Genomic DNA, 19,895 nt, shown 5'->3' with positions numbered 1-19,895 from the left:
AACATCTTCTTAAGATGTTCAATGATTGCAATTGGATCCATATCCTGATGTTTCCTCTGTAGTTCAGAATTCATAGAAGCGAGAATGATGCATTTGGTAGTAAGACATTCTTCCAAGTATTTTTGATAAATCTTGGCATCATCATCATCATCCTCATATGGGACTTCCTTGGCAGGCTTATCGATCACATCAATAAGCTTTTCATGCATGAGAACAATTCTCAAATTTATATACCAATCATTAAAGTTTGGTCCTACCAACTTGTTGGTCTCAAGTATTCCACGCAGTTATATAGCAGACATATTGAGAAATCTAAAATATAAAAAAGAAAAGGCAATAATATAAGAACATATTTGCATATATCATAAAAACATGAATTTTTATCTAAATGATATTTCCACTAATTATTTTAAACTATTTACCCTCATTATAATTTACGAAATCTTTATTTCTGTTAGTGGAGTAAAGGAATCCTTTAACAATATGTATGAGCCCCTTGGAAGTCAAGTTGTTTCTCACATATATTTTAAAGGTAGGTACTCTTACCAATTGTATCCCCATACAATTTCCTTAAATAGCTCTATGTCAAATAGTCCCCTGGTAGTCAGGTCGATCCTATTGGCATAGTTGAGTTCAACCATCATGATAGCAAAGAACTTATTAAATTTTATACCCCCCCCCCGGTGGTCCAGGCGTCTAGTGTAAAATTGAATAATTCTTTCAATCCATACATCTAATGCAATAAATAATTTTAACATATTCTCGAACTATAAGTCACCTGGTAGTCAGGCCGCTCCTTATAAACAAGAAATAAGTAAAATTATTTACCTTGATGGATAGCTCTATAATAAAATATCTTATATTTTATTATTTAAGAACTCAAATTTTAGTAAGAGGAAATTATTACTAAAACAGTTTTTAATAACATGAAGATCAAATCTTTTATAGCATGTGAATTTAGTTCAAATTATCTACATGCTTAGTCCTAAATTAATTTACATCACATGTAATAAATAATTCAAAATTAGGTAATGAACAAGCACGTGACATAAAAATAAAATTCAACATGTATATCTTATATATCACATAAAAATAATTCATGCCAGAAAACTATTATTAATTAACATCTCATGAACTAATAACAATTAAAATAACACTAGAATCCAATAACCTATTATGGATTACCGCCATATCTAATACATAAATTTCAAATTCAAGTTACGAATTATCTCAATAGTTTGACATATATGTATATATATTTTATTCACAATAAAATTATATCAATCCATATGCATTCAAACAATTTGACTATTGCACAATACACATGAATTATGGTTTGAACTCTTCAAATATAATCTTAAAATATTTCATAAATAAATTTTAGACACAATAAACTACTGCTCTGATACCACTGAAGGATTGCGTATAGGTGTTCGTAACACGCAACGGAAGACAATAACAATCTTAGGCAGATCTTGTCGTGTTTAAAATTTATTTACATGCCAAAGATCAGATCTAAGATGTACCTGGTAAAGAGAGTCTCGTTTCAAAATTTCTTCGATTGCGCGAAGACTCTATGCGTATCCACACCGAGACCGATCCTTGCTATCAACTCTTTGATCAATAAAACCCGCGAACAAATTAAATGAAAAATACAGTGCTAAGTTTTTCTAAAAAACCTTCAGCCTTAATGTAAGTATAGTATCTTTCCTTGTAATGAATATTGTTCTCTTGGTCTTTCAGTTCTCCCGAATATTCTGTACGCCTCTATTTCTTTTGATGATACATGTATATATATTGCAAATCACCAACACCTTCCCATTAGGTTATGAAAAAGTTAGAAACAGTAGTTTACATTTTTTCAAATCCAATCCACAATTGAATTTTATGGAAAATTGCAAATCCCATTCAAAATGGGTATACGTAAGTGTGTGTCCTTCATGGACTTTCCATGTCCAACTCCAACTTGGATAAAAAAATAATTATTAATATTATACACATCATTATATATATAAATATTAATTATGAGCACTAGATATATACCATATATATATATATATATATATATATATTTCAACCAAGAGATATAATTCAATTTTCTATTTCAAATAGAAAAGTTCAATTTATTCACAATATTAATTATATCCTCTATGCTAGCAAAGAATATAATAATATTTCATTTGGACTAATAACTAAATCTATTTGACTAATTAAATTTCTTAATTTAATTATTAAATAATAAGTTAATTAATCCTTTAGCAAAGATCAGAACACTCGCAAGTGTGCGACCCCATAGGTTCAATACTAAATTGGTAGTAAATTGATCACATCAATATACTAATCAAGGGCGGCGTCTAGCAACACTCCTTAACGACCGGATAGAATGAAGTATACACTTTACTCTCAAGAAGCAGTAGAAGAATAATGTAGTAATTCCTTCCGTCCTTATAACTCTGGATCACCCTAGGATTGGTTCAACAGTCAAATCCTAATAGGCAACCAACTATGTGTTCATGTCAAGTATAATTGACCATTGAATGACCTAAGAAACTCTTTTCTTCTTTCATTCAATTGCCCTGACCAAGGTCTTAATTTGGTCGTTTATAATTCATGACAACATGGAGCTTAAACTCATTACCAAGAGTTGACAGATTCCATCTTGATCAATCACTAATTCTACAAGTATTCAATCGTACCCAATATCCTTTCAACTATCGCCCTAGGGCCATAAGTGTCTAGTATCAAAGCACAATAAATAACTTGTCAATTACTATGACGATCTCAGGTCAAAGGAAACTCTTACATCACATTCTTCAAGAGAATATCCTATTGACAGTTTATGGTAATTCTAACCATTAGGAATTATCCAATGAGTCGGTTCAATGATCATATCTCTATATGCATCATCTATCTATGTGATTTAGTTAATGAGATCAACTAATCTTTATCCCATAAAGACAATCACATAAATATTGATCTAACCGGATTACTAATATCCAAATTAATAATCCTATGATCAAGAACAAATTTAGATTAAATTATAAGAAACTTCACTCTCATTATCATGATCTCCATCACAATGTCAAGTCTCAAAATTTAATCGAGGACCTTATCAAATTAATCAAGCAATTAATAAAAATGATAAAAGAATATCAAATGCCATATATATTATATCAAATGGCGTTCACAAAAATATGTTCAAATCATCAAATATATATTGAATTTAGGACATATCTACTATATCCCTAACATACTCAACAACCATAAAGTTTGTCGGTAAGAATGAAGCAATATATATTACGAGAAATAATATTTTTCGAAGTAGTAGCTAAGCGAGCTAAAAAGGAAAATAGAGATATTAAAATCAGTCTTCCGTTAAATATGCCACAGGAAAGTAATGGACTTTTAATGAAGAATAATAGCATGTTGATCTATCAAGCATACCCAAAATATATGACCGTTTTGATACTCCAGGATGTGGCTCTGTGGTGATTGAATTGTGATGAAATTACAGTAATATGCAGTTTAGTCATTATTATTTCTTAGCCTTCTACATCTCCATTTATATAATCTTTTTCTATTTCGAACCTTTTGGAAATTTCGATATTATTTCATACTATTTGCAAGAATTCAAAATTATTTAACTATTCAATTGTTTAAAATCTAAGAAAAGAAGATCTTTATGCAAATAGCCTGCTAGATTTATTATTTACTTTTTCTAGTTGGTATACATATATTATACACCGATATTAAGTAATAATGCACATATTATACATGCATTATATATTACTAGTATCTACGAACGTGCGTTGCACGTTAATAATGGTACTTGATAGTTTGAATATTTATTTATATGAAGGAACATTAAAATTTAATTAATGAAAGAAATTTTATGTATAATAATACAACAATCATCTAAATGCCGAAAAGTATTATTACATTTGCATTATACATGAATTTAAAATAAAAGGACATCATCAAAACTTACAAAAATGATCAATTTTGTCATGTTAGTTAGATAATTATGTATTACTTCCTCTAGTCCATTTTAAGTGATTTTTGATTGCTTTCACACATATTAAGGAATCGACTTTTTAGCATTAATTAACAATGTAATTGACCATATTAACCTTAAAGTGGACATGAGAGGGGATAGTTTAAAAGTATTTAATGTGATGGTATCTTACCGAACACTTCTTTGTTGACAATATTTTTTTGTGTGTATGTTTCCTCCTAATGATTTGGTTGCTCTGCCTTAACCAGAACTCTTATTGCCGATCTTGATATCCCTCTTGAAAGTGCAACATACAGATTGTTATGCAATCTAGTTTCTATATATGTGTATTTAGCTAATTTTTGAATGAAAGAATAATAAATTATATTTATCAAAAATTTGTACAAAGCAAAAATATTTGTTGTAATGCAATTGATGTGAAAAATGTAATTTTTGTTATATATTAACATAATACTTGAATTCAAAACTATATAATTTGAGAGATAGTTACCAAGTGAAAGAGAGAGAGAAATAGATAATTAAATTATACAATGAACCTGTATGGTGAAAATCATTTGATGCTAAGTATTTTAAATATTTTTCTTGGTAATAGTTATTGGTATCATCTCGTGTGAAATCAAAATAAATAAATGCTCTACTTTCACTAGGAAACTTGGATATCAATATCTAGTTCGAAGCATAATTATTTCTCCTAAGCTAAGATAGATATTTTTTTCATGTATTTTTCATAATTTATATTTTTATTTAATGATGAAAATATTTTTCTTATTAAGCAATCTTCAATACCGCTATCACCATTGGGCTTGACATTCAATTGGTTTGGGAGAAAGACCAATTATGTTTAATTGTATGCTCTTTTTTGTTTTGACAAGAAACAAAATATCCATCTTGAAAGTACAACATACAGATTGTTCTGCAATCTAGTTTCTATATACGTGTATTTAGCCAATTTTTGAATGAAAGAATAATAAATTACATTTATCAAAAAATTGTACGAAGCAAAAATATTTGTTGTAATGCAATTGATGTGAAAAATGCAATTGTTATTATATATAAACATAATACTTGAATTCAAAACTATATAATTTGAGAGATAGTTACCAAGCGAAAGAGAGATAGAGAGATAATTAAATTAGACAATGAACCTGTATAGTGAAAATCATTTGGTGCTAAGTATTTTAAATATTTTTCTTTGTAATAGTTATTGGTATCATTTTGTGTGAAATCAAAATAAATAAATGCTCTGCTCTCAACAGGAAACTTGGCCATCAACATCTAGTTCGAAGCATGTTTATTTCTCCTAAGCTAAGATAGATATTTTTATCATGTGTTTTTCGTAATTTTTATTTTTATTTTATGATGAACATATTTTTCTTGTTAAGCAATCTTCAATACCGCTATCACCATTGGGCTTGACATCAATTGGTTTGGAAAAAAGATCAATTATCTTTAATTTTATGCTCTTCTTTGTTTTGACAAGAAACAAAATATCACTGGATATCAGATTCATTCACACTCTTTTATTTTTTTGTTAGCCTAATTTTTTCAATTTGATGCCGTAAATATGAAGTTACCATGTTGCATTTACAATTTATGTATTTATTGATTTGGAACTACTGATAGTACTTGACATAAATTACCTTTAAAAATTATCTTTTTGCCCAATAATTCCCCCACGTCCATTATATCTTAAAGCTCATGCCGTCAGTGTCGATGGTATGACGCTTCTCTATATAAGTGGTTTATCCCAGATTAATTTTTCTTTTCTATCGATATAGCATATCTTCACTATACTTTGATATTTTTATGATGGTTATCTCGATTATTTAAAGAGGTATGTCAAATTTAGAGTGAACCATATGACTTCTTGATAAATTCGTTATTGCTATATATACCACTTGTTATTATATGTAACATTATCACGCCTCTCAGTGTTTCAAGTTATGTACAATATAAGAATATTCTTTCGATTCATCCTATCTATCTACAAAGAACAATCCAACAATATTATAGTTAACTTTTTGTAATATAGTTATGAAAGAGAAGAAGTAAAAAGAATTAGTCTAAGATGATTGAGGTTTAGCTCTAATTAATTTCTTTTTCCCAATTCTAATACAATATTGCCACGTTGTGGAATTGCCATGTGGCTTAGGAGAAAGTTCGATTTTTAAATTTTAGGACTTTAATGTTACTACTATAGTCAAATAACAGTTTTGGTTGGATTTAAAGTTCTAAAATTAAGCAAAATCTTAAATATTAGTACATTTTTATTCAATACGAATAGTAGTTTTCAAATAGCTCTTAACTTGAAAGTAGTTGTGATGTCTAAGTTTTCGAGAAGTCCCCAAAGCCATAAACTTCTTTTTGAATATTAGTTATTACTTGTAATTATTATTTGTTCTCTTTCACTTCTTATTAATGCAACAAATTTTGACATATATTCTCATTTTTCTCTATTATTCGGTTTAGAACTTTCAGTTTCCAAGTACTATTATCAAGATTAAAGAAATAATTTAACTCTGTATAACTTGCATAAATATTGTGAAAACTATTACTTCTTTGGTTGAAAATATTTATTTAGCTGATTGTAATAATCGATATATAACTTAAAGTTGATTGGTTGTAGATAACTAATATATAATTTAAAGCTGTTTAGTTCATTTTTGTTTTGGACCGAGGCATAGTTATTACTGTTATTGTATTAAAAATACTTTATCAATTTTTTTGATTGCGAAAATTTAAAAAAATTATTTCAAATTGAGATAAGGATTTTTTTTCCTTTAGAAGAAATAGATTTCCTGGGTGATCTTTAACTTTAAAAGAAACTTCCTATTAGAAGGAAATAGGTCTTATTTTTTCTTAATTTATAACAAATTTTAGAATAATTATGGATTCATCTAAACTTTAAATTATTAATGGTGATTATAATTTTATCTAGCATATATTGTAGCAAAATATAATTAATTTTTCCAACACGGAATTATCTTTTGAAGAAAAAATACAGCTATTGAATGGTATTTTATCGTTTGTTGACTCAAGAATTTGTTAACTATAATTAGGGTAGTTTAATTGAAGTTTCATTGGATGGGAGAACTTAGACAATAAATATTTATTGTCTCTATATAGTTTCGGGAGAAAGCAAAAGTTTATGGTATAGTTTTATTCAACGTAGAATGTAACTTATCAAAACCAAAAGGAATATTAATCAAATAAGGAAAGACTTATAAGCATAATTTTAATTGATTTTAAAATCCTAAATATTAAGAAAATAGTAAAATGACTATTTTGTCTAATATAAAATTTATTTTTAAGGTTCTTTTTGTAAACTGATATTGTATTTGTGCTTTTATAATAATAATATATATATATAGATATAGATACGTTCATAAACAATTTTTCGAAAAATTCTAAATCTGGCCCAAACTTTGCACCATATATAAAACGAAAACCCCCTTTCGCTGTATCCGCCTCGCTTTTCTGAATCCAGACCAAGAGAACACAGAGAAAAGAGAGTGTGTGTGAGAGAGAGAGAGAGTAAGGAAAATGGGATGGATCGGAGAGCAAATCGATTCAATAAAGTCAATTCAATTCAGACAACTTGTTACCCAAGCTATTAGTCTCGGTTCGTTATCATTTAATTTTTTATATCATCTTTTATTTTTTGTTGTTTCAACACAGTTCAATTGATCTTTTTATATGTATATCCCCTGCTTATATGTATAAAAATTTGTACATGTGCGACTGATCCCTTGCTGGAATTTTTTGATTTTTTGAACTTATTTGTATGTTGTCGGGCTTATTAATCAGTCAATTAGGGCATTTGTATCTATTCAGCTCTATTCAGGCCCATTTGGGTGGGAATGTTCCGAGGAATTTAGAATTCGGACGGTTCATTATAATTTGATTCTTTTCATGTTGGTCAATGTAGGCTGCTTTTTATGAGTATAAGCATTTTTTTTGGCTAGAGATTTCAATTTGACATTTTGCTTGATATTTGTTTTAAGTGCATAAAAAGGTTGTATCTTTTCATTAGTTTCATGTGCATTTTCGATTTAGCTTTTAGTACCAAAGGAATCGAATTTAGATGTCTATTTTAGGATTGTTAGGCTTGTTCCGGGTCCATTCACCAAGTCCAGTTGGTCCATAGGATTGTCCTGAGACGTCACTCGTCAGGCATTTAATTTGGACGCTAAGTGTGTCTTGTACTATTGCTTGTTTGAGTTGTGCAGTTTGCGGAGAATTAGGTCCCCAAGAAGGTCTATACCTTACCCCAAAGCTCTATACCTTATTCTTCTTTATCTAGTTAACGAAATACAATGAAATGAAGGATCTAACTACCTACTCACTATGTGGAGGTAAATTGTAGAACATGAAATAGCTCCTCTCTCTTAGTCTGGGACAGAGGGAATATTTAGGTGGTGTTTGTTTGAAAAAGTTGAAGAAGTGAGTTTGAAGTTCAGTTTTCCAATTTCTTCAGGAAGCGTTTGTTGAGCTGTTTTCTTAAATAAAGTTATCCTTTAAAAGAAAAAAAATTTCCAAACTCAAATTCTCAAATCTTTCAACAACTCAAAATTGGCTTCTTGAAAGAAACTTGAAGAACTGAGTTTTAGAGTCTTTAAAAGATTTGAGAAACTGTGTTGAGATCTCAAACAGTTCAAACAACACTTGAAAAAGAATTGAAAATTCAAGTTTCAAACGGAGTTCTTCAACTTTGTTCCAATCAAATGCTAAACAACATTAAATGCAGATTATGTTCTAAAATAGCTCTCTCTCACTTGCTCTCTCTTGTTAAAATTTTTTCATTATGAAATGTGAAATCTATAATCAATTTGTTTGTCGTGAGAAATAGTTCGAAAGTGGAAGTTGAAAGATTGTGTTCTTTGCTTTATTTTAAAGGTTATTATGCTCTACACTAACCCTCTTTCACATAATCACTTTCAGGGATGATTGTTACTTCAGCACTTATAATATGGAAAGCGTTGATGTGTGTAACTGGCAGCGAGTCACCTGTGGTGGTTGTGCTCTCTGGAAGTATGGAACCTGGCTTTAAAAGGGTGAGTTAAAGAAACTTGTTACACAAAGGGGGGGGGGGGGTTGTGGCTAAACTACGAACAACATTGGCTTTTCTAAGCCAGTGTTGTGAAGCGAGGAAAAGCGACAAGCCCCTTTTCGCTTAAAGCGAGAAGCGAAGCGCTCGCTTTTTTGATGTGAAGCGGAATTTAAAACAAAAATATATCGTAAAATACTGCATAGACAATGAAGAAGAAGAGGAGAATGACAATAAAATAAATACTGCATAGACAACTAAACTATGAATAACATTGGCTTTTCTAAGCCAGTGTTGTGAAGTGAGGAAAAGCGACAAGCCCCTTTTCGCTTAAAGCGAGAAGCGAAGCGCTCGCTTTTTTGATGTGAAGCGGAATTTAAAATAAAAATATATCATAAAATACTACATAGACAATGAAGAAGAAGAAGAGGAGAATGACAATAAAATAAACACTGCATAGACAACTAAGAATAAATGATTTGAAAAAAATGGCAGTAAGTATGCCAAAAAATGGCTCTAGAACTGAAACGAAAAATGGGCAGCATTTCACTGAAAACAGTGTAAGGAAATGAAGAAGAAGAAGAGGAGGAGATTGAGAAAAAGAACTGAAGGGGGGAAAAAAAATTTCGCCAGCATTTCGCTGCTATTTGGACACTGAAACAGTGAAAGAAAAAGAAAAAGAAAAAGAAGAAGGAGGAGGAGGAGGAGGAGGAAGAAGAATAAACCACATACCTGGGATCAAACTTGATGATCTTGAAGTTAAAGAAAGAGAGCCTTTTTAATTAATTAACATTGGTAGCCCATTTATAAAGAGAAGCGCTCGCTTGTGTCGCTTTGTTCGCTTCCTCGCTTCTCGTTTTTTCAGGGGAAGCGATCGCTTTTGTGTCCCTGATACGCTTCAGATCAGAGAAGCGCCAGATGCCTCGCTTCTCGCTTTAAGCGAGGAAGCGGTCGCTTTTAACAACATTGTTCCAAGCTATAGCTTAAGTTGTTTCTACTTCATTTGTTCCATGCTACTGGCTATTGCCTTTCCTATTTTATCCTTTGCTTTAAGATTCTTTAGCAGAGGGTAAAAGACTAGAAGAAATTAAGTTATAAAACTAAGGTAAGGGAGTCAAAGAAGATTAAAAAAGTTTCTGGCTTAACTATCTGGTATATATCCTAAACATGCATGATTTATGCCAGTTATCTTCTTACGGACGGCTTATTGCAGATATAGACTTCAGGGTTCAGTAGCAACTTGTTATTGAAATATATAATGAGCCTTCCTATATCCAATGCTGTGGAAAGAAATTACTTCTTTAATTGGAGTGTTAGTTTCTCTTTCGATTTTGTATTACTGAAAGCATCATCTACTTTCTTGCAGGGTGACATTCTTTTCTTGCATATGAGTAAGGATCCTATTCGTGCAGGAGAAATTGTCGTGTTTAATGTTGACGTAAGTAGTGCTTAACAGCGTCCTCTGTTTTGACCTATTTTCTGCTTGAGTTACTTTGGCTTTTGAAAAGTTACACGTACACGATAAACAAGTTTTCTTTGTGTTAGCTTTTTCAATGACTTGGGAGTTACTTATATTTCCCTAGGAACAATTTGACACCTGTCAACAATTCTATTTTGTCCAAACCCACAGGAGAATACATAGATTCTATTGCTAATGATCAAGCTTTTTAAAGGGGGGTTTTGGGGGGGTGGGGGGTGGGGGGTTCAGAGCTAGTAGGATGAAAATTTGATAGGATTGGTCTTTATGTACATTGTGTTGATATGTGTGAACCGCTTCGTACAAAACAAAAGTTTAGTTTATTAGAGAGGACACATATATGTATTCAGTTAGATATGCATCACACCCCTCACGTGAAGATTCTTTTCTCTTGGGTCAAGCACGTGGAGATATTTTGTTATAGGGGTGAGACTTGAAATCAAGAGCTCAACATTGTTATGATACCATGTTAAGTTGTGCGAACCTCCTTATCTAAAAGCCTAACTGATGGTAGACTATTATTCATTCCGTTTTATATTTGCTTAGATATAGTTATGATGGCTGCTGAGGATATACTAATGAAATAAGTTAATGAAATCAATATACAAATTTTTGTTTGGGGACTTGGGATGAATAGAAATTTAGGAATCTGATGCTAGGAATAAATGATCATAAAATAGGATATGATAGACCTGAATCAATAGATACTCAGAAATTGGCAACAATTATTTGAGAGGCTTCCGATGATGATTTAGTACTAAGATAGGAGATAGGAGAGAAGTTAGTGGAAGAAATGAGCAAAAATGGAGAAAAAAATTTAAGTGGGAGGGAGGGATATCCCATTTAGTTTTGCTCATGCTTGCTTTCTATTTCGTCGATTGGACTTCAATCTGTCAAAATCATCTAGCTGAAATCTGTGCTGTTATTTATTATTGACCTTTGATATTTACTTCTGCTGATGGCATGTTTTATGTTGCACAGGGACGTGAAATTCCAATTGTTCATCGCGTCATAAAGGTATGGTGGGAAGTAGTCTCTCTATACAAAATGTTCTTTCATCTGGTTGTGCTTCATTATAGGATCTTGATTGCCTGCATCAAATTTTTATGTGTACTGGTAGTAAAACAAGGAATGTGCAAATGACTATCAGACTTTCACAAGGAAAAGAAGAATAAGGGACTGATAACTGAAGTGACATTCTGAAGTGAATCAAGTGACTTATGACCCTCTTCCTTTTTTATGCATGTAACCAATCCAAGTAGGATTGGTATAGAGTCTGGCTGGTGTTTTGCCCTTTTTCTCTTTCTTGATAATTGAGAGAAGTGCATCTGTAAAAAGTAAATTCTGGAACTGCTAAATGAGTCTACCAGAGAACAGACAATAGCATTTGGCAAATACTATCAGTAACTTCCTACTGTTTTCTTCACTTGCTCCTTCAATTTGTAGTAACACTTGGTTTTATTACCTCCAACCCGATCCAAGTACGAACCCTGTAAAGGAGAAGGGAGAAGGAACTAAAACATTGTTGAATCATAATGATAAAAGGGAATGTGAATCCTGTACTGACTAGTTTTGCTTCTGAGCTGCACTTGTTGTCTGCCCACTTTTTCTTCCTCTAGGTAAATTAAAAACCATTAATCTTTTGTGTGTCCCATTGTAGGTTCATGAGCGCCAAGACACTGGAGAAGTTAATGTCCTTACAAAAGGTACTCAATTGTATGATGCATATTAGGTCGAGGTCAGGGATGTGTTATATGGATCTCCCTCTCTCTCTCTCTTTGATCATAAATTAATTACGGTCTATGAGGTGCACATCAGTCATTTTATAGTTTTCCAACTATCAAAGAGTTTACTTCAGATGGTGCTCTGTTTCTTTGTACTTATTTAAATGAAAATGCCTCCGTTTTTACTTTTCCTCGATGAAGACTATTAATTTTCTTGTTTGTTTATGATTCATATCTTTAGGAGACAACAACTTTGGTGATGACAGACTTCTCTATGCCCACGGTCAACTGTGGCTGCAACGACATCACATTATGGGGAGAGCTGTTGGGTGAGTTGACAATTCAATGTGCTCTTTATATCTTTGGTTTCTCATCTGGTGAGATCTGTGCTTAGGTTGGATCGAGCTGCTTTTGATGGTGTTGCCTTGGTGCTCATTGCCTTCTTAGCTTTATCTTATTTGAATGTGCACCCTTTCTTTTCCATTCTACTTGATGCAATATTGCAACTCCAACAACGGAACAACCAATCCCTAATAAGTTTGTAGGATCCATGCTGTTAACCATTTTCAATATGAAGCTTTCCTCTTCAATTAAACTTGGTATAGATGTTTATCATTATTTTCTACCACTATGATAAACTTGGTATAGACACACATACATTCATATATTGATCCTTTTTTTGGCGGGTGTGTGTTAAGTCAGCCCTTGGTGCATTACCTGTTTTTATCCCTTCCATGCTAAACCAGTGGCTTGTCCATTTCAGGTTCTTGCCTTATGTTGGGTGGGTGACCATAATCATGACTGAAAAGCCAATTATCAAGGTTTGTTATGGATCAAACTTCTGATTCTGCTTTCTCTACAATTTTATTAGATTAAGTCGACAGGTGCGATGAATTTCTAATATTAGGCTTTTCTTTTCCACTTATGCAGTATATATTGATTGGTGCGCTGGGATTGTTGGTCATCACATCAAAAGACTAGTGGACCATGGCTTCACATCATGGGCACAAATTATAGCTTGAAACTAAAGAGAACTAACTATGTATCTGCCATTTTCAAGAATCAAGACTCATTTTTGGACAAATAGAATACTCTGTCTAAACATGATCTCTCTCTCTTTCTCTCTCTCTCTCTCTCTCTCTCTCTCTCTCTATATATATATATATATATATATATATATATATATATATATATATATATATATATATGATTTCCTTGCAAATTGGTCCAGTGGAATGCAACATATGATGTGTGGGTTGAGCGCAAGTCTTGAGTTCGAATCATGTTTCTGCTGCGAATAAAGCTTGGTATTTAAGTTGGGAGGAGGGTAGAGGGCGGGCTCATACTATCCGAATTTTCTAACTTGTGCGCCAACTGGAGTTGAGCCAGAAGACCAGAGGTGATTTCTCCATATAAATTGAAGGAAATATATATATATATATATCTACAATTTTTAACCGAATGGATCTCATTTTTGCTTAAAATGACTAGTGAATAAATTCAGAAAATATGTAATTAAATTAGAGTAAATACCACTAAATCCCCTTAACCCTTAATGGATACCCGCTTCTCCTTTTGAATAGGACAAATAACCCCCTTTGAGCAGCATTTTTCTGGTGAGCTATAGAATTTTAATTCAAGGAACAAGTATTGTTGTCCTTTTCTTTTGGTCAATATACTGAAAGTATTACTTAGATTTGGCACTATACTCCACATTGAAGGTAATAAGCACAAAGTTTTAAGTAAATTTTGCAGAATAGTATATCAAGGAGCTAACCAATTAGGATGACTTGCACATTAAACTAAGATTAACAACTTCTATTAACACAGCATTGGTGGTCCGAATTCATCCTATTGAACAAAGTGCAGGAAGAAGCAAGAAGATAACAGTACAAAAGGGCAGCCGGGTGCACTAAGCTCTCGTTATGCGCGGGATCCGGGGAAGGGTCGAACCATAAGGGTCTATTATACGAGGGCTTACCCTGTATTTTTTGTAAGAGGCTGTTTCGACGGCTCGGACCCGTGACCTCCTGGTCACGTGGCAGCAACATTAACAGTTACGCTAAGGCTCCCTTTAATAATAGTAACAAAGATAATTAACGATCACATTGTTTTCTACTTTTTCCTGATAGAATTCTATCATCTTTAGACAAAGTTGGACAAAAAGAGAGAGACCTTTGGTTTACGTGATAGATTAGTGGGACATTTTTATGATGTGATAATGACCTGGAATTTTTCTTCTTTTTCCTGTTGGTAACTTTATCATTTTCACTACTGAATATGTTTCACTTCATAAGCTAATAACCAGTAAAACTTATGCTGAATGCATAAACTAGAAAATATTGGTTAAAGTTTACTTAGTTTGACTTATGAGAAGCGAAAAGTGACAAACATTTAAGATTATTAACACTTTAATATCATAGATTTTCTTAAATATTTTGCAACTATTCAGATTTGTAAGTGTAAAAAACTAAAACCAGAGTTGGACTTCCAGCTGGTTGATAGTGTTGAAGTTTGGCAAAATGCCAAAGTCCCACATTGGTTGGGAGTTAAGTTTGGGGGATTTTTCCCCTATAAAAGAAGGCCTAATGTTTAGGATTGAAACACACCTCTCATTTGCTTTCTCATCTGTTTAAGGCATTTGTATCTTCTCTCTTTAGTATTATTTCACTTGTATTTTTGGAGTGGAATAAAATATTGGTTGTGTCCGAGGAGTAGGCAAAATTAGCCGAACCTCGTAAATTCTGGTGTTCCCTTTATTATTGCTTTATTGTCTTATTTATTATTTGGTGGTTGTCATAATTTTTGGTATAGTAGTTGTGACTTATTCACACTCTATACATTTGGCTTCTGCAACAGATAGAGCCTACAGAGTGGACCAAGCTGGAGATGTGATGGAAATGTTAAATAATGCAAGAAATAAAAGAAAAACCTTTGTTTGTTCTGTTTTTAAATTGAGAAATTTGGAACTTTTGGCAATTTGTAGTAATCATACTAAGTGATATTCTGCCTTCTATCACACACATAAGAGAGAAAGAAGGACATGGCTTATGCTGCTGTTACTTCCCTTATGAGCACCATACAACAATCTATGCAGTTTACTGGATGTAATTTGCAGTCGTTCTACGAAAAGCTTGAATCCTTGAGATCTATTTTGGAGAAACCATTGAAAGTAATAGGCGATGATATTGAGGTATTGAAAAGTTTGGAAGCTGAAATCATAGAGCTAGCATGTAGCGCGGAAGGTATGGTTGAATCTGTATCAAGGAAAGTTTTCTTAGCAAAAGACGCAGTTACACGAAGAATAGATTCTTGGGAACTTTTTTCCCTCTTGAAACAAGCAGTAGGACACATTGGTTTCGCGATGAACAAGTGGATGGCAGTGCAGAACATGTATACCAATAGCAAAGATCTGGAAGCACAAAATTTGTCTCTTGCCGATGTATCTCAACCTGCCTTAGAGCTTGAGAATACGATGGTTGGTCATGAAACTGAATTCGAGATGCTGCAGGATCAACTTACCAGAGGAGCAAGTGAACTAGAAGTTGTCTCGATTGTAGGGATGGGTGGCATAGGCAAGACAACTTTGGCTAACAAAATTTACAGTGATCCGTTCATTATGTCTCACTTTGACATTCGTGCAAAAGCTACTGTTTCACTAGAGTATCGTGCGAGAAATGTACTCCTAGGCCTTCTTTTTTCTATAAGTGGAAAGACTTATGAATTTTATGATCAGCAAGATGTTGGGCAACTAGCAGATCGACTCCAAAAGCTTCTAAAAGGCGGGAGGTACCTGGTAGTCATTGATGACATATGGACTACAGAAGCTTGGGATGATATAAAACTATGTTTCTCAGATTGTAATAATGGAAGCCGGATACTCCTGACTACTCGGAATGTGGATGTGGCTGAATATGCTAGCTCAGGTAAGCCTCCTTTCCAAATGCGCCTTCTGAATTCTAATGAAAGTTGGAATTTACTCTGCGGAAAGGTCTTTGAGAAAGAATATTTTTCTCTTGAATTTGACATAATCGGGAAAGAAATTGCATTAAAATGTGGAGGATTACCTCTAGCAATTACTGTGATTGCTGGACTTCTCTCCAAAATTGGTAAAGCATTGCATGAGTGGCAAAGTGTTGCCGACAATGTAAGTTCAGTGGTAAGCACAGATGTTGATGCCCAATGCATGAGGGTGTTGGCATTGAGTTACCATTACTTGCCTAATCACCTAAAACCGTGCTTTCTATATTTTGCAATCTTCCCAGAGGATGAACTAATTTTTGTAGATAAACTTGTGGAATTATGGGCAGCAGAGGGATTTTTAAAGGTGGAAGAGATGAAAAGCATAGAAGAAGTGGCAGAAAAATATATAAAAGATCTTATAGATAGAAGCTTAATTTTCATCCACAATTTGAATTTTGATGGGAAAATCGAGAGTTGTGGAATGCATGATGTGACACGTGAACTCTGCTTGAGGGAAGCTCGAAATGTGAATTTTGTGAATGTTATTGGAGAAAACGATGATCAAAATCCATTAGAGCAATCCATGCATTTTTCATCTAACGGTCAAGGCCGGATCAGTATCCAATTGAACCAAGTGTTTCACGGTATAATTGAGAAAAGTTTGGATATGTATCCTAATAATGAGGTCCGTTCCATTATCTGTTTTAAAGGGACATGGTTTGTTCAAAAGTCATTGCGTTTCAAGCTAGTAAGAATACTAGATCTTGCTTTAGTGAGATGTGGTACTTTCCCCAGCGGAATACTTGATTTAATTCATTTGAGATACCTTGCTTTGACTCTTTCTCCTGCCGTGGAGAAGTATATAGGAAAAGAAATTCCCTCATCAATAGACATTCCTCCATCAATATCTAGCCTATGCTATCTGCAAACTTTTATACTTAATTTTCCACATCTCAAGCGTTGGCAATGGGAGCGGCCATATCCTTTCATATTACCATCAGAAATTTTGGCGATGCAGCAATTGAGGCACCTCCGTTTGGATTGGAATTACTTGCGATATCATGAGCCTACAGAGAAAAGTTTGATCCTGACAAATTTGCAACATCTGTCCGGATGGAATCCTTGGTATTGTACTAGTTCTGTTTTTAGACTATTTCCCAATTTAAAGAAGTTGCAAATACATGGCATCGCAGAAGACTTTTATAGTTGCAGGAACATCTATGATTTTCGCTGCTTAGATCAGCTTGAGGAATTGGAGTTTCATCTGTATTATAACTATCTTCCGGTTCGTCCTTTCTTTCTGAAAAGCAGACCTTCAGATTACTTAAGGTTTACAGGGCGAAAACGACCACATTCAGGTACTTTGCGACCTTTGCTCCTTCCACCAGCAGATGTATTTCCACAAAACCTCAAGAAGTTAGCTTTTAGTCGGACTTTTTTGAGATGGAATGATTTGAGCATTGTTGGTAAGCTGCCTAAACTCGAGGTCCTTAAACTAACATATCGTGCCTGCATAGGCGAGGCGTGGGAAGTAGTAGATGAAGGATTTCCTAGCTTGAAACTCTTGCTCCTGGAAGATTTGGATTTTGAGTACTGGAGAGCCAGTTGTGATCACTTTCCGTGCCTTGAACGACTATTTCTTGAACGTTGTAGGTTCTTGGATTCAATTCCTCAAGATTTTGCAGATATAATCACACTTTCTCTGATTGATATAAGGAGGTGTAAAGAATCTGTTGGGAATTCTGCTAAGCAAATTCAGCAGGACATGCAAGACAACTATGCAAGTTCGGTCGAGGTCCATATCTCTGATATTGTAAGACATCTTTTCCTTGATTTACTTCTTTCTTCGGGTCCTATATGTTTGAGGTCAAGTATGAAATATAGTAATTAACTTGTAACTATTCATGCTCTTCCATAAAAGGAGCCGGGGAGCAACGGTAAAGTTATCTTCGTGTGACCTATAAGTCACGGGTTCAAATCGTGAAACCAGCCACTAATACTTGCATCGGGGTAGGCTGTCTATATCACACCCCTAAGTAATGGCGGAGCCACATTCAACCAAGGGGTGTCAATCGCTACCCTTTCACCGAAAAATTACACATTATTTCTAGATAATTTTTTTTCTTTTATGTATATTTACTATACGTTGACTTTCCTTCACTTTTCAATGTATCTAGTTGTTTATATTTTGACACGCCTTGGTAAAAATCCTGGCTCAGTCATTGCCCCTTAAGGTGCGGCTCTTTCCCGGACCCAGCGTAAAAATGAGATACTTTGTGCACCATAGTGCCCTATTTCTATTCATAATCTTCCATTTGCTCTGTCTTCTTTTACAATATAGTCTTAAGCTAGATTCTTTCTTCTTTTCTTTTTTTTATTTTTTTTTTGGAAAAAAATAGTCTTATGTTTAGGTTATAATTCTCTTAAATGTTCATGATTCTTATTATGTAAGCCATACTTTCACTAGGCATGTCTAGTATAATAATTTAGTAATTTCAGGCACGTTGTTGTAAGGATCTATGATAAATTGACAATATATAGTTCTCCACAGCAAGCTCGATACAGTAAATTAAATATTAGAATAATAACTTGCTTTAATAAGTTTAATTGCACCAATAGTGTAAAATTCTTTACATTGTAATTGTGTATAATTTAAATCCGTCCAATAATGCCTGGTGCTCATTCTTGCCATAATTTTTTCTCCTTTAATATTTGGGAAATCTAACATTTCATTTTTCATTGTTGATTTGTGGTTGTTTTGTTTTTTTGTGCAGGATAATACAGGTGCTAACCGTTATGAGTTCTAAATTCTAATAAATGTTAATATTGTAATTATAGTAAATTTTGTTATTATTGTAATATTGTAGGCCTATTTATATACACTTTTTTTCTTTCTATGCCTGGTGGAAATAAGAATGTGTATTGATGATCGTACCTTAAATCTAGTCACGATGAAGGACAAATTTCCCATATATGTTATTGATGAACTACTAGACGTGTTGTAAGGAGCACAATTTTTTTCAAAGTTAAATCTTTGCTAAAGCAATGATCATCCATCTGACGTCGAGATAGCACGACATTATGAATTCTTGGTGATGTTATGCGGCATTACAAATGCTTCATCTACTTTCCACTCTCTTATCAACGAAGTATTCAAACATCATCTCCAAAAAATTATTTTGGTTTTCTTTGACGAAATTCTAATCTATAGTAGATCCTCGGAGGATCATTTAAAGCATTTTTAGCTTGAGGTCAGTTAAGTACCTTGGTCATATTATAGCCAACAACAGTGTTGCAGTGGATCCTGAAAATATTAAGGAAAAATGACATTGTATAGCCGCTTTTAAAATAATAACCAAAAAAATATATTTAAATTTTTTTGTATATATATATATGTACATATACATATTATGTATGTTATATAAAAAAAATTATACAAATTTTATACATTTTTTCGGCTATCGAATGCAAATAATTTTTAGCGTGGGCTAAAAGTGATACCTATCGCCAAATGGCCAAAACCAACAACTCCTAAAGCTATGAGGGAGTTTTTGGGACTCTTTGGTTATTACAGGAAATTCATTCAACACTATGGGAAGATATCTGATCCTCTTACACAAATGCTCAAAAAGGATGGATTTTTGCTGACTTTTACTACTGAAAAAGCTT

The 19,895-nt window shown here is 33.1% G+C and overlaps 2 protein-coding genes across 3 annotated transcripts; both read left to right on the top strand.

Annotated features, from left to right (window-relative positions):
- Window positions 1-7,406: 7,406 nt before the first annotated feature.
- Window positions 7,407-13,367, top strand: LOC104211623 (uncharacterized). Its single transcript, XM_009760711.2, has 8 exons — window positions 7,407-7,637; window positions 8,957-9,069; window positions 10,429-10,500; window positions 11,521-11,556; window positions 12,200-12,245; window positions 12,505-12,592; window positions 13,027-13,084; window positions 13,194-13,367. The coding sequence occupies exons 1-8, from the start codon at window positions 7,559-7,561 to the stop codon at window positions 13,242-13,244; spliced, it is 543 nt and encodes a 180-aa protein (XP_009759013.1). The 5' UTR covers window positions 7,407-7,558; the 3' UTR covers window positions 13,245-13,367.
- A 109-nt stretch (window positions 13,368-13,476) lies between these two features.
- LOC104211624 (putative late blight resistance protein homolog R1A-3) lies at window positions 13,477-19,184 on the top strand. Of its 2 annotated transcripts, none has more exons than XM_070147954.1 (2): window positions 13,477-13,662; window positions 15,123-18,994. In XM_070147954.1, exon 2 carries the CDS (start codon window positions 15,307-15,309, stop codon window positions 18,115-18,117), a length of 2,811 nt encoding a protein of 936 aa, XP_070004055.1. In that variant the 5' UTR covers window positions 13,477-13,662; window positions 15,123-15,306; the 3' UTR covers window positions 18,118-18,994. The 2 variants fall into 2 exon arrangements, with proteins under 2 accessions (XP_070004055.1, XP_009759015.1); XM_009760713.2 differs by lacking the exon at window positions 13,477-13,662 and adding an exon at window positions 19,001-19,184 and having other exon boundaries at window positions 14,779-18,039.
- Window positions 19,185-19,895: the final 711 nt, after the last annotated feature.

Source organism: Nicotiana sylvestris, chromosome 6 (genome assembly GCF_000393655.2).
Source record: "Nicotiana sylvestris chromosome 6, ASM39365v2, whole genome shotgun sequence".
NCBI lineage: Eukaryota > Viridiplantae > Streptophyta > Magnoliopsida > Solanales > Solanaceae > Nicotiana > Nicotiana sylvestris.
This window is presented reverse-complemented; position numbering and strand designations above follow the sequence as displayed.

Excerpts from the sequence above, each read along its gene's own strand:
- LOC104211624 (XM_070147954.1), top strand. The coding sequence starts at position 15,307 with ATGGCTTATGCTGCTGTTACTTCCCTTATGAGCACCATACAACAATCT.
- LOC104211623 (XM_009760711.2), top strand. The coding sequence starts at position 7,559 with ATGGGATGGATCGGAGAGCAAATCGATTCAATAAAGTCAATTCAATTC. Across the intron at positions 7,638-8,956 it reads TACCCAAGCTATTAGTCTCG|GGATGATTGTTACTTCAGCA; the intron begins GTTCGTTATCAT and ends AATCACTTTCAG. Across the intron at positions 12,246-12,504 it reads AGTTAATGTCCTTACAAAAG|GAGACAACAACTTTGGTGAT; the intron begins GTACTCAATTGT and ends TCATATCTTTAG.